At 41.2% G+C, this 13406-nt stretch overlaps 1 protein-coding gene across 5 annotated transcripts in view; it reads left to right on the forward strand.

Annotated features, from left to right (window-relative positions):
* The window catches only part of tnk2b (tyrosine kinase, non-receptor, 2b), a 64705-nt gene that overhangs the window by 27059 nt on the left and 24240 nt on the right, over positions 1 to 13406 (forward strand). For 3 of the 5 annotated variants that reach the window (XM_038718579.1, XM_038718574.1, XM_038718576.1), the window contains exons 3-4: positions 4957 to 5009; positions 5121 to 5339. The exons of 1 other annotated variant lie outside the window; for it this stretch is intronic. In XM_038718579.1, the coding sequence (XP_038574507.1) occupies positions 5259 to 5339 (81 nt within the window). In that variant the 5' untranslated portion in view covers positions 4957 to 5009; positions 5121 to 5258. The remainder of the gene's footprint in view (positions 1 to 4956; positions 5010 to 5120; positions 5340 to 13406) is intronic. One more of the 5 variants, XM_038718575.1, reaches the window with a different exon arrangement.

The following is a 13406-nucleotide window of genomic DNA, read 5'->3' on the forward strand; positions in this document are numbered from 1 at the left end:
TTTCTTTGAAATTTCATCTTCAAAGTTAAAGGCGCACTCCACTACATGTCGTTGTGCTGGGAGTTGAATAATTGTATAATGTCTTCTGGAGGAGTTGTGTCTGAAATGAGAAAATAACCCTGATAATAACCCTGTAATTTCAATTTGGGCTTGAAGAGTACACTTTTTGAAGTACACTGTGTGAGTTTGAAAAGATGTGCACATTTAGGCAGCAAGGGTCTGATGAAAAAATGCATTTCAGCAAGTATAGGATCCAGTGTTTTTGGATCTTCATCCATACTTAGCATAAAGTATCTCTGTTGCATTGACCTGACTTCTTTAGGGCTGCAACTAATGATAATTTTTTTTATATAATCTTCTGATCGTCAGGTTTATAAATTGTCAGGAAAAAGTGAAAAGTGTCCATCAGTTTCTGAGAGGTGAAGGTGAAATGTTCATATGTCTTGTTTTGTCTGACCAAAAATTCAAAACCGAAGGATATTCAGTTCACAATTATATAAAAGAGAGAAAAGCTGTAAACCCTCACAACAGCTGATATATTTTCTGTTGATTAGCTAATCAATGAATCGATAATACTTTTGTGTGATCTGTCTGTTGTGAGCTCCTAAAATTAATGGAAGACCAATTCCAAATAGCTGGAGAGCTACAGAAAAATATATCCAACACAGTGAATGTAATATGTGAATTGAACTACATGACATGAAACATTTTGAAACCAGTACATTTTGTGTTTTGATCATGAAAAATTTAGTTGCTTCGATTTTCTCATTTAACGACTGTATTTATCATTTTGTCAAATATTCACTCATATGGATAAATGTCTAATCGTTACATATCATATATTGATAATATATCATATATAATATATATATATATTGTTAAAGATGTTATAGGAGGCATGTGAACTCCCTTGCTCTCTCTCTCAAATACACAAATGCACATATACATACAGTAGATACAGTACAGCATAACCTCTTCTGCTGTACTGTCCAGTTACTACCCCTGATTAAATTTCCACCTTACGAGCCACAGATCAGTAGTAGACATCAGGGATTTCATCCAGCTCCTGTTCAAAAGCTTACTGCTGCCCCCAGAGCCTGCAGTCTACCCACCAACAGTCGTAAAGAGACAGGAGGGACCCAGTCCACAGTCCTTTTAGTCTTTAAGAGACCATTTCGAGTCCTCAGAGAGAGGGTTTAAACGGCCTGTGATGTTTGGGCTGGGAACACTGTACCGTTACACCCACAGCCTGTCTGCTGTGCTTCTCCTTGCCCTCTATCACAGGGACAGAGAAGGCGTATACAGGTTTTAACAGGCTCAGCTTTATCTTCCCCCTGACACAAGATGGCTGACAAATGAAGCCTTTGGGGTCAAAGGTTGAAGCCCCCAGCGTTTGGTTATTAAAGGGGTTTTCCAGGTTTCTGGAGGAGAGTGTGTGAAATGTGGCCTGTAATGGAAGCAGAGAGGTCAGAGGTGAATGGTGGTGCTCTCTGAACAGTTGATGTTACTGGGAAATTTTGATGCCATGTTTGACAAAAGAATATAACATATATGAGAAAAAAAGAAAGTTTGCTCACGTCTTTGCATCAGCTCTATAAAAATGACACATTCCTATTGATAACTAACATGTTTATATTTAGCTCACTAATAAAAAAATTATTTAAAGCAGAAGGTAATGACATACAAATACACATTTTCTGTCCAAATTTCATATTTTATATACAGGGCTGCAACTAATGATTATTTCCATTGTAGACAAATCTGTCTCTGATTTGATTGATTGATTGATTGATTAGTTGTTTGTTCTACAAAATCTACAAAATTGTCAATGTCAATCTGTGTTTCCCAAAGATCAAGAGAACATCCTTAAATGTCTTGTTTTGTACACAACCCAAAGATATTCAGTTAACTGTCAGAGAAGTAAAGAAACTAGTCACATTTAAGAAACTTCTATTCATTGATTAATAGTTGCAGCTCTTGTAAACAGTTTATTTCAAAATACTTTGAACACTTGAATATTTTCACACTTTGAGCCCAAGGCAGACTCAATTAAAAAGATTAAATATTATACTAATACAGTACATTAATAAATATATCAGAATTTCTGGCCAAGAAATTGTGGAAAGAGTTTCTATAGTATAGTATAGCTGTATTGAGTTGACTTCTGAAGGATAGAATAGTGAAAGGCATCCTATCTGAGCAGAAATGTAGTATAGACAACTCCTTGTGCAAAATATGTAAGGACACTATGCAAGATATACAAAATATGGGAACTCACTGAGTCAGGAACACATCAACATACTTCTTGAGAATCCATAATATCCACATAATCAGTATTTTCCTCCTACAGAACATTAGTTTTATTCCAGAAAAATGGTGTCAGGCACATTGTCTTTGTCTTTGCAATTCTTCTTTTTCATAACTTTTTTTAACCACATATTGCATAGTAAGAATGCAAGAAAACAAATTGTATGATCACATGAATATTTTCATACTAGTCAGCTTTGCACTAGTCTTACCAAAGTGCCATACAGTCTATAATGGAGCACGTTAGCGTCATCAGGGGGAGGCGGTGGAAAGCCGCGTCCCCATATGACACCAAGCTCAGCCCTGCTCCATTTATCATGGCCTCAATCGGACAGGATGTCTCTTCTCTTGTCTTTCTGTCTCTCCCCTACATCTTCTTTATTAACTTAATTTTAATTTAGTGTGAAAAGGATACTAAGCTGCAGTGTTTCTGCTTTTGTTCTACGTGGGATGACAGCTCTCATTGTCAGAGGGACTGTCAGTTAACCTGCTGGACTGAGACAAACAAGTGGGATGCGTCCTTGTTTGTTGAGACTGCCATGGATGTTCATTCAGTTTCTACTAGACTGGAGATCTTATAGGCTGCCCCAGTGGCAAGCCTGACCAATAAGGATCACTGATTTGCAATTCAGTTGTAAGAGAGGGAGGGGAACAACAGAACAGTACACCCCAGAGACCAGAACACAAAGCCATATCCATAAAAAAAGAGAAAAGGAGGGGGCACTGGTTCATGCAAAGGGGATTTGATTGTGATTGCTGGCAATGCCTTCAAGACATATACAGATATAATTATGTCCATTGCTAAATGCAGAAATACAGGCCTCTTTGTTGCTTTGTATTGTGTCTGCATGCAGGCACAGTGTTTCAGTATGTAGAAATGTTTGTTTGTTGATGCGTACATGTGCCAAGTGCATGTTTGTGTATTTACTGCGCAATGTTGCATGTCGCTCACGTGTGACAGCCGGCCTCCAGATTCAGCAGATTCAACAACAGAGCAGAGGAGAGGCGGAGGAATGAGAGCAAAAGGCGAATGTTGCTCAGCGGGCTGCGAATAACCGGCCCGAGGACATCAACAGGACTGGAATGTAATCAGAGAGGGGGAAAAGAAAGGAGTGGTATGGAACAAGAGGGAAGCTACAAAAAACATTAGAGAGAAAAGTGTAGGATGGAAAGAGGGAAGAATAAAGAGTGAGTGACATGGAGAGAGGGGTGAAAGGAGACGTGTGAGTCAGCTAGCACGAGCTGTCATTAAGTGGCATCAGGGCTTGGACTGCAATTGTGCTTGTCACACTACCACTTGGAGAAGACCAGGAGGTCTTTCACAACACACACACACACACACACACACACACACACACACACACACACACACACACACACAGTTCTTTTATTCTATTTTCCCCTCCATCCAGATGTCTACTCAGCAAGGATCCAGATGGCCTGGATACCCTCCCTATAGTGGAGAGGTGCTTTTAACACACATATATACAAACACACACGCGCACATACACAAGACAAAGCAGCATGGCCGTGTTTTTCTCCCTCTCAGAGGGAGGATTAACTCTCCTCATTAGGGCTCCCCCCACCTCTTGCTACCGTCTCTCCTCCCTCCCCTGTCGGCCGGCCTCGTTGTCATTGGCTACTTCTATCAGGACCACCTCTGACTAGATTGCCGTGACTACAGAGCACAGGACGAGGTGGGATTGGTTAATACTGACACGGTAATAGAGGAGGCGACCACTCACCAAATTATTGAGCCGGGGCTGAAATGGGAAAAAAATGGAGGAGTGCGAACAGGGGGTTAGAGGGTGATGGACTGAAAGGAGGAGAGGAGAGGGAAAACATTACCAGCGAGGGATTAGGCATCCACCGAGCAATCAGGAAGTCCATTTAGAACAAAGCAGCGTTAAAATCCTGATCGTCAGAGCTGAGCTGCTAGTCCGATTGGACAGCTACTCAAGGGGAAAAAAATAGAAGCGTACAAAGGAAGGATGAAATAAAACAGGTGAAAAATAAAGAAAATCAGCTCTCCCTTACACTGCTGTGATACTTCACTCCTGGCAATGAGCGAGAGGAGGTAAGCTGGCCGCAGTGATGCCTGGGGCACAGAAATAGAAACAGGGAGAGAGAGGGGGGCAGAGATAGAGAAAGAGACAGTGACGGCAGAGATGAGCGAGGTAGAGCGAGAGAGAGATTGAGGGTAGAGGTGATTACCGTGGCGTGAGATGGGACGACAGAAATAGAGCCTGCCGGATTTGTCACCTCCAGTGCCACACCTTGGCTGCATCCTCCCAGCGCTCCATCCTGACTGCAGCAGCTTCTACACATGGGATTTCCTTATCAAGGGGGACAATAACGATCATTAATGATCAGTTTCACACCTCGGATGCTTCCTGAAGATTTAAACCATCTGCATGTGAAAGGGACAAACTGTACATCTTTTAAAAAAGCAGATTGTCTTCTATTTTTCTTAGGGACTATGTTCATTCTGCATCAAGACTTACTGTCTGCTGCGTGCCAGAGGAATGCGTTAGTAAGACTTATTTCCATAAAGATAAGCACCTGTGTTTTTACAGACTGGTCAGTTCGTGAACGCTGCCCTGTTATCACTGTGTGAACATGAGATACTCATTGTCCGGCCATTTTCAGGGAAAGCTGACGCTACCTAAATGAGGGAGACAATGAAGGCGGGATCACTGGAGGTATACAGCATAGTTAATAGGAATGATTAGAAATATTGTGCTCAGCTATCTGAAATAATGCTGTGCTGTGAATGACATGCAAAATACTGTACTTGTCTTCCTAAATGACAGCACAGACCTCGAAGCGAGCTGACTGACCAACTGACTGACTAAGGGAGTGGGTTGCTCACTGACTGGAGCTGTGGCTATTTGAGGAATTTAAGGACACATAGCCCCTGGCAGGTACCGGCCGGGTGTCGGAGCCCCACCATGGGGGAGACGGCAGAATACCAGAGGCTGCAGGAGACGTCAGAGCCTGACTACCAACGCCTGCCCAGCGATGACGAAGAGGTAGACCTCTACAGTTTCCTTGATTATAATAGTGATCCTGCCACACAACTTCAGTTCAGACAGACATGGATGACAGATAAGCAGTGAGCAGCAATTTCAGCACGTGCTATGAATCCTGTTAAAGAGAAATGAAAGGGTGTGAGAGGCTTTGTTGTGGTGGCTTTAGAGTGAGGTGGATTTCTCACTGAGCTGAAAATACATTTCAGATTGCAATAACAAGAGATTATAGTTCTCTGTGCAGTACTGTAATATGCATCTTTTGTTGCAGAAAATATATGTCTATGTGGCAGTAACTTAAGCAACAGAGTTGCAACTTTATCGTGTGTGCAGATGTGATTTTGGATAGTCAGGGATGTTTCGTGACATTTTAGTGTGTTTTTAAGGTTATTTTGCGTGTTAATAGTGGTGTAATGGGGTAGCACCTGACTAATTAGTTATCATTTATTTTGTCAATAATCTGTGAAGATAGGTCTTTTTCACAGAAGACATTTTGATATGTCACAGTAGAAAAAGCACATGTGTAAATAATAAAATAAACAATGGCTGAAATACATTTAGCTGCTTCAGTTTCAGGGTCCTGGTATTATGCATGATGAGTCACGGTCACACTGCCATGGCTTACTGAGACACCTGAATAAAACAGAGCCAAGACAAAATGTCTGTTTTGAAAACAACCTAATGTGCAAATATGGGTCCGTCTCACAGCTCTCTAGAAGCACTCTGTCGCACAGAAAGCAGCTCTTTTACACTCGTATGTCACGATCACCTTCCTCAACCACCACCATACTCGTGTATGCCACTCACAGCACTTTTCGCCCCCACACAAGGCCAGCGTCTGTGTGTGTGCACGGTTATTGAATGCAGAACCATGAGGTCATTGATGAAGTGCTGTTGCATGAGCTCGGTGACAGGCAAAGTAGGACATTTTATACCCTCCCACCTCTTCCACAAACCCCCACCTCCTTTCACAAAACCATGTGATGTACTGACGGGCCTGTGCCATTGCCACTAGGCTGTCATTGTTTTCCCTTTTTAAAATCTTTATTTGGAAGCATACTGTTGCAGATATGCAACAGTATGTAGAGAGAAGGATGACATACAAAAAGGTTCCTGGCTGGATTCGAAAAATGTACACGTGTCAGTACAGTAAATTGGACAGGCCAATATTTCAGCCTGTTAATGCAGATATTTCGTATCGGTGTATGTTGGTGAATAGATAACAAGAAATTGCAATACAGAAATATGCCATACTAGGTTTGAGGTCATTTATAAACCGTGTCACCATTTATGACAATGTTTGTCCACTAAAGACCGCAGACAAGCTGATTTTTCAACTTTAAAATGTTCCAATCGGAGCATTTCTTGGCCACAATAAAAAACAAAAACAAATGTAAGGGATCCATATCAAGATTGTGTTTATGGAAAAAAAAATTACTATTGGCAAAAATCTAGTATGGGTTATAATGTAAAATGTTCTTTTTGCTTGGTTTGCACAAGATTCCTGAAAATGCTGAAGTGAAAATGGAGTGGCTGGTTGTGTGTGAGTATGTTTATTCATATGATGTAGACATTTGAAAACAATAATAACCTGTGTGGCCTTACATGCACAATAACGATATATAATCCTTACCTCACTACTCTTTGGTGCCGACCAAAATGTGTCCGTAGCACTGAATATAGACAACTGTCATATTTTTTTCTGATTAAACTTAGAATATCCCGCGTTTTATGTTTTATTTATTTTAAAAGTTTTTTTAAGTAGGCAAAGTTCTTTTATGGCAGCTTGTGTTCAGAGAACCCCCTTTTTTCATTTAACAAGAACAGGGGGTTCAAGAAAAACTGGTACCAAAACTCGGCACCAGGATCAAATGATTTCAAACGAAACCCAGCACTCAGTGTGCACTGGGATAGACTCCAGCCCTCCACAACCCTGCACAGGATAAGCAGGTATAAAACAATGGATGGGTGGAGGAATGTGTAGATCTGTGCAACAGTTTCAATATCGTGAATGTGGACTTGTGTGCGGCGTTCAGGGTCTGTGTGCTAGTTCAGCAGGGTTAATCCGGCGGACACTGCAGCTGTCCGGTTTGCTGGGGGCTGAATCAGATCACTCTCTTTCTACAGCTGCAGCTTTGTGCTGAATACAGCGGTTTTCTGGTTTAAACACACACAACACCAACACACTGCATGCAGCCATCTCCATCTCGAGACAGAGAGAAAGAAGACGAGAGAGAGGGAAGGGTGACAAACTCTCAAATACGAATACACATTGTTTTATCAGAGCAACCATTTAATCCTTAATACATAGATCTGATTTGAGCATGAGTGTATTAGAGCTTCAACCAGCACTGTTGGGCATCTGCTGTATTTTTTAAATTGGTAACAATAAATATTCTCCATTTCTCTCATTGTGAAACTCACTGTTCTGCTTTTATAGCTCACACACTGCTGGCTGTCGGTAGGAGGTCAATCATGACGTTTGACAGACATTTTTCACTAACACCAACCTTTCGCCTCTTAACCAGCTTTAGCAGATAAAGAAGAGATGGCTTAGGATGGGTGTTTTTTGGGTGGAGGCGACGTTAGGAAGTATTAGTGGGGGTTGTTTTGGTAGTCTGGCATTATGCATATTAGGCCAAGCTACCAAAAGGGGACACATATGTTCTGTGTTGGCCTGGAAGCAGTCTGTTTGTATCCAAAGCTGTTTTCATTCCCACAGTGGGTCCTTTCCCAACGTCGACGCCCACCACCAAATAATGCCTCTCCGCTTCAGACTTTGTAAATGATGAGGTGCTGTGGACGGTGAAGGGATTTAAGAAGAACGTAAAAGCCAGACTTTGGCAGAGGGTTACTATCTGTGAGATCAGGAATGACGCATCTCTGTCTGTCTGTGCATGCAGGCTTCCGTCAGAGGCATCCTCTATATGTGTGTGTGTGTGTGCGTAGATATTTTGCTTGCACAGTTGTAAGAGGGATTAATGATGTTTGTTCTACTACTTCTTCATTCTGCTCTGCCAGTTTTTGGCACCCGACACCAAACTGCAGATTGATGTTTTGCCACCAAAAGGTTGCGACTTATTTTACAAATGCACTGGCAGTGCGTCCACCCGTATCCACTAAGCTATCTTAATTCCCAACACTGCACGTCAGTGTGAATCCAGCCGATGTGAGTGCATGCCTCTGCGTGCCTGTGTCTGTGTACAGTGAGCATCATATTACAGAATCAAGCTCTATGTGTGTGTGTGTGTGTTGCAGTACTCAGGACATAATGCAGACCTCACACAGCGCTTTGTTCTTCCTAATGTTATTAGCCAGCAAACCACTAACTTGATGTCAATTGATGATAATACAATCTCCACAGGCAGTCATTTAACTTGGGCTTCACGGTATTAGCATCCTTTTCATATTCCATTTGCCAGTGAGTCATACTACTGTGTGTGAGTTTGTGGGTACACACAAGAGAGGGATGGAAAGAAAGAGAGACAGAGATGAAGGCCAGATAGGAGCAGCTGGGCAGGCCTACAGTAGCTGCTTGATTCACAAGTGTAAGGGACCAAGCAAGTCACATAGTTTGATCTACCCAAATTTCAAACATTCATGAAAAACAAACCACTTTTCTTGAATTGTAATACATATACATAACAATTAACTGGGCAAAGTAACAGAGCTCTTCCTCAAAGACCGAGCTAGAGTCACAAACAATGAGGACATTTATAGTTTTGAGTCTTATCCAGGCTTTTATAATTTGTTTCTGGCATCTGGTGTCTGCGTGCAGGTGCGCCTTGATTCCTGAACATCTCAGCCACTCAGCCGACTGAGTTACCTCAATAATTGAAAAAGAAAACAGTTTGCTTTCTGGCCATTTAAACTCTGCTGCTTTTACAGCTCTGTTGGCTTCTCTATCTGATAAATGCTTAATGGAAAACAAGAGCAACGGTACAATTTATGATCTGCATCTGAAGCCAGACTTCCCTTTTATTTCAACATGTTCATCATTATATACTACATAAGCTGAGTTAAAGACACACCTCCTAGCATGGCAGAGAAAGACTAGCCAGCTGGATGTTTACATGTCAGAGTATCCTGGATTCTGTCGTACTTCAGCTAGCATGCATATGCAGATTTTATGGATAGTGTTGTTATTATGCAGCACATAACCAGCATACTCCAAAAACGAAAGGAAGCGTGTGTGTAAACAAACTCAAACTCATCTCAGTGTGCTCAACAAAGAGAAAAAGAGGAACATTTATACCTCTCTGGCCAGACAATTAAGAGAAAAGGGGGGACTGGGGCACATTATACCAAAGTGAAGGGATAACATTAAAGGACCAGTGTGTAAGATGTGAACTGTAGATAGTTCCCCAGCTGTACATTTAAAAACTGGATTATTTTTAAATAACACACATGAGGTCATGACTTAAGTGCTGAGCTTTTCCACAAATCCTGATAATGATTACTCCACCTATAGTATGTGTAGGAGGTAGGTCAACGCTTGAGCTCTGACAGGAAACAAACAAGACAGAAAATAAGGCAACCAAGAACTCGAATGTACTGATAAATACAAACAGCATGATGTATGAGACAATGCGTCACTTGTAAATCGACTGATGACAAAATTGAGGTAAAATTAAATGGTATGAGGAGGGGCAACACATCCTGTGCACCTAAAGATTACTCATCCACCCAACTTATACTAATGTATAAGATTGGCGCTACCTAGTGGTATCACAGTGGAGCTACAGGTCTGCTGACCATTAATCGACCTGGTCTAATCTTCTTAGTCTGGTGGCAGCTGACGGCACTGTGACACATTCCTTCCACTCATTTAAAACTACCAAGCATCAGTGTAACTTGCGTATCTGATGCTCTGCATGCACTGATCAGTAAACTGCACTGTCATGCATTCAGCTCCCTGCTTCACTAAATATACCTTCCACTGCCACCATCATGTTTCCTCCTTTTTTCCTGCCCATGATCTGTCTTAAGTTATTTAAAGTGCCGTTTCCTGCTCCATTACTGTCAGCAATGTAGATGAGCCCTGACCTGAACACACCTACCTGTGTAGCTGAGAATCAGTTATTCCTCCATTGCATGTTCATACTGGAAAAGGCTTATTTTTGCTTGTGTTCAGAGCAGTGCAGAAGTTCAGCGATCAGTTACTGGCTCTTTGTCCAGCTGCTGATTTTAAGGAATGTGGGCTATTTTAAATCATCTGTTTCATAGCCATGTGATTTACATAACTGTTCCTATACTTAAGCAAACGTTAACTGCGTTGACTTTACTGCGACCCATTCCTTCGCGAAGCACATTAACCATCTTAAGGTTTAAAAGAGCTCTCAGCAGAAATTATGTGGTCTTCAGGGAATTTTTATGCTATTAATGGCATAATTCACTTCTGGGAGTTGTGTTTCCAGGCTCTGAGTGTGTGTTTATGTATGGTTGCAAAGAGGGCGGGGAAGGGTCTTTCTACCCCTCCTGTCATGTCATATCCCGTGTTCTAGATGATTTAGAGACAGATTCATGACGTCTCCTCTGCATCTGTCTGATTGTGAGAAGGAAACAACTGATGGCTAGACTCTTGAAAGAAAGGACAGTGGGCATGCTATCCCCCTGAAATATTTCTCATAAAACATTTATGAAAGCACAAGAAGGTGGCTGTGGAACTTTTTTAGGAAGCGTGTCGGCACTGCAGCATACTGCACGTGAGGGAATGTTAGAGCATTGATTGTAGCAGAAAGTGTCCTTCAATATGGATGTCATCAACATGACATTCTATCCAGTTTTGTAAAACTGATGTATGTCTTTTGCCACAAATGTTTCCTGGAATCTATTTTATCTGGTTTCTCTGATAATGGAGGATTTATTTAGTTACATACTGTATTTCATTGGGAGTTTTCCACATGCATTGCATTGGTTGCATATAGTGTTACACAGGTGCAGTCTTTAATGAAGAAGTAGTTTCCTAGCCCATGTACAGTAATAAAATATATTGTCACCTGACACAGATCCATTTTTGTTCCTTGATACGTCTGCAACTTCTTTTATATCACTGAGGTAGATTTTTACAAGGTCTTTTTTCCAGACTAAAATTAGTTTTTTACTCCAACGAACTAGGGCAAAAGAGATAAATGAATCTAGGTTAATGACTGTTACTGTCATGTTTATAATGACATTTTGATTAAAGTGTTAAATTTAGATAAATAGGTCAAATGTATGCAATGTTCTTAGATCATAACTATAAGTTGCTTGTGATCTCCTGACAGATGTTTTGAGAAATTATACCTTCAAATCTTAACATGCATTCTTAAGCTCTTTTTTGAATGACTGTTCCTGGTTCAGCTTCATAGAAAATCTGATAACTAGTTTTGTTGTGAATGGCACAAACTAACACACCAGCATACTCATAAACAAAACCGTAGCGCACAGCACCACATGCTCTTCAGACATGTCCTGTCTTTAATTAAAGTCAGACATTTTATGACAACATCCCTGTTTTGTTGTTGTGTTCTCTTTCCTTTCCCACCTCCACCGTCTGTTCACCTCTCTTACTTCCCTTAGTAAACACAAAGCGCCCTAATTAAAAGCATAGGAGTGCCGGTGAATGAGGTGGGGAGGGGGGAAAGATCCAAAGTGGAAAGCCAAAAGCCAAGTCAAATGCTGAATAGATTGATTAACTAGCAAAGAACAAAGAAAAGCAGAGGGCAGAGAGAGTAAAAACCTGTGAAATTAGAAAACCAATAGCTTAATATTGTCTGGCAAGAGAGAAAATGAAAGGGGGCTCGCAGCTACTGAGGGTCTGAAAAGCAGCTGGAAAGGGTTTGTTTATAGTCAGCGAAGGGGGAGAGAGATAACATTTTTGGAGGATTAGAGGCAGGAAATAAAAGGCAGCACCAAATAAAGAAGAAAATGCAATGGGTTGGCCAGACCCTGGGGAGGGAGGGAGACGAGACGGAGAGAGGGGGAGCAGAGTGAAAGAGAAGGGATTAATGAAGGAGTGAGGGATAGGGAGGAGAAGGGTGAGGTTTGGTTAGGACTGTCATGCTGCAGTGGTAAAAGCCAGAATAGATGTCACTGAGACCGAGAAGAAGAGGGGGAGGTGACAGAAGTCAGGTGGCCTGGGCAGGTCTTATTCAGATAATTTGCTTTTATATTCAGCTGTAACTTAAAGTATTAGTCACCCACTGACAGGGACATCTGCTGCCTTTGTGATTTACACTCACCAGTGATTGTTTATACAGTAGATAAGTGGATTCAGTCTGCAAAGCTACTGCTTCCTTTTAAACATATGCTTTTATTGTGCAGTTGTGTGTTGCGCTGCAACTAACAACTATTTTCAATATTAAATAAAGGATGGGAGGTATTATGTGGTCAACTCAGTACTTTGTTTGTATTTAAATATTTCTTTATTCTGTCTGTTTATTAGTTTATTTAGATGTTGCCATTGTGCCTATTACTTTAATTCCCCAATGACTTTCTACATGCACAGTTGTAACAACCGTGAAAATGAGTTTTGAATGCACAAGTGAAATGTATCTGAAATATAAACACCCAATAAAAAAGTGATTTGGGGAAAAAAATGGTTGTAAATTAATTTGCTGTTGATCAGCTAATCAGTTGACTAATCTTTTTAGCTCCAGCTGTGTGATTTGTCCTTGATGGAAGCTTCTGGTGTTGTTAAGCTGATACCTATGCAATGCCCTGGCAACTAGTGAAAAAATTAAATCATTTGTATAGGAGTAAGATCTTCACGTAAATATTCCCATGCCTTGTTTTAAGATCAGTCACGTATTTTGTGACAGTCCTCATCCCCAGAGTGTGTACCACAAGAGTATCACAAGTTCAATTAAAGCCAGTGTTTTCAGTGAAAGTCAAACTAAAATCCCCAAAATTGAAATTTGCCCACCGTGGTGAATTCTAAGATAAGCACGCAGGGATATAAGAAGAGATTGAGCAGTGGAGAAGGGGAAGAAGTGGTGAGTGGTGGGTGTGTGTGTGTGCGTGTGTGTGTGTTTGGGGGGTTGCATCACAGGAAACAAGCTCTCCATCCTGCAGTTGAATGTGACCCTT

This window comes from Micropterus salmoides, unplaced genomic scaffold (genome assembly GCF_014851395.1).
Source record: "Micropterus salmoides isolate LMB-PRFRI ecotype aquatic unplaced genomic scaffold, ASM1485139v1 Ms_hic_scaffold_14, whole genome shotgun sequence".
Taxonomy (NCBI): domain Eukaryota; kingdom Metazoa; phylum Chordata; class Actinopteri; order Centrarchiformes; family Centrarchidae; genus Micropterus; species Micropterus salmoides.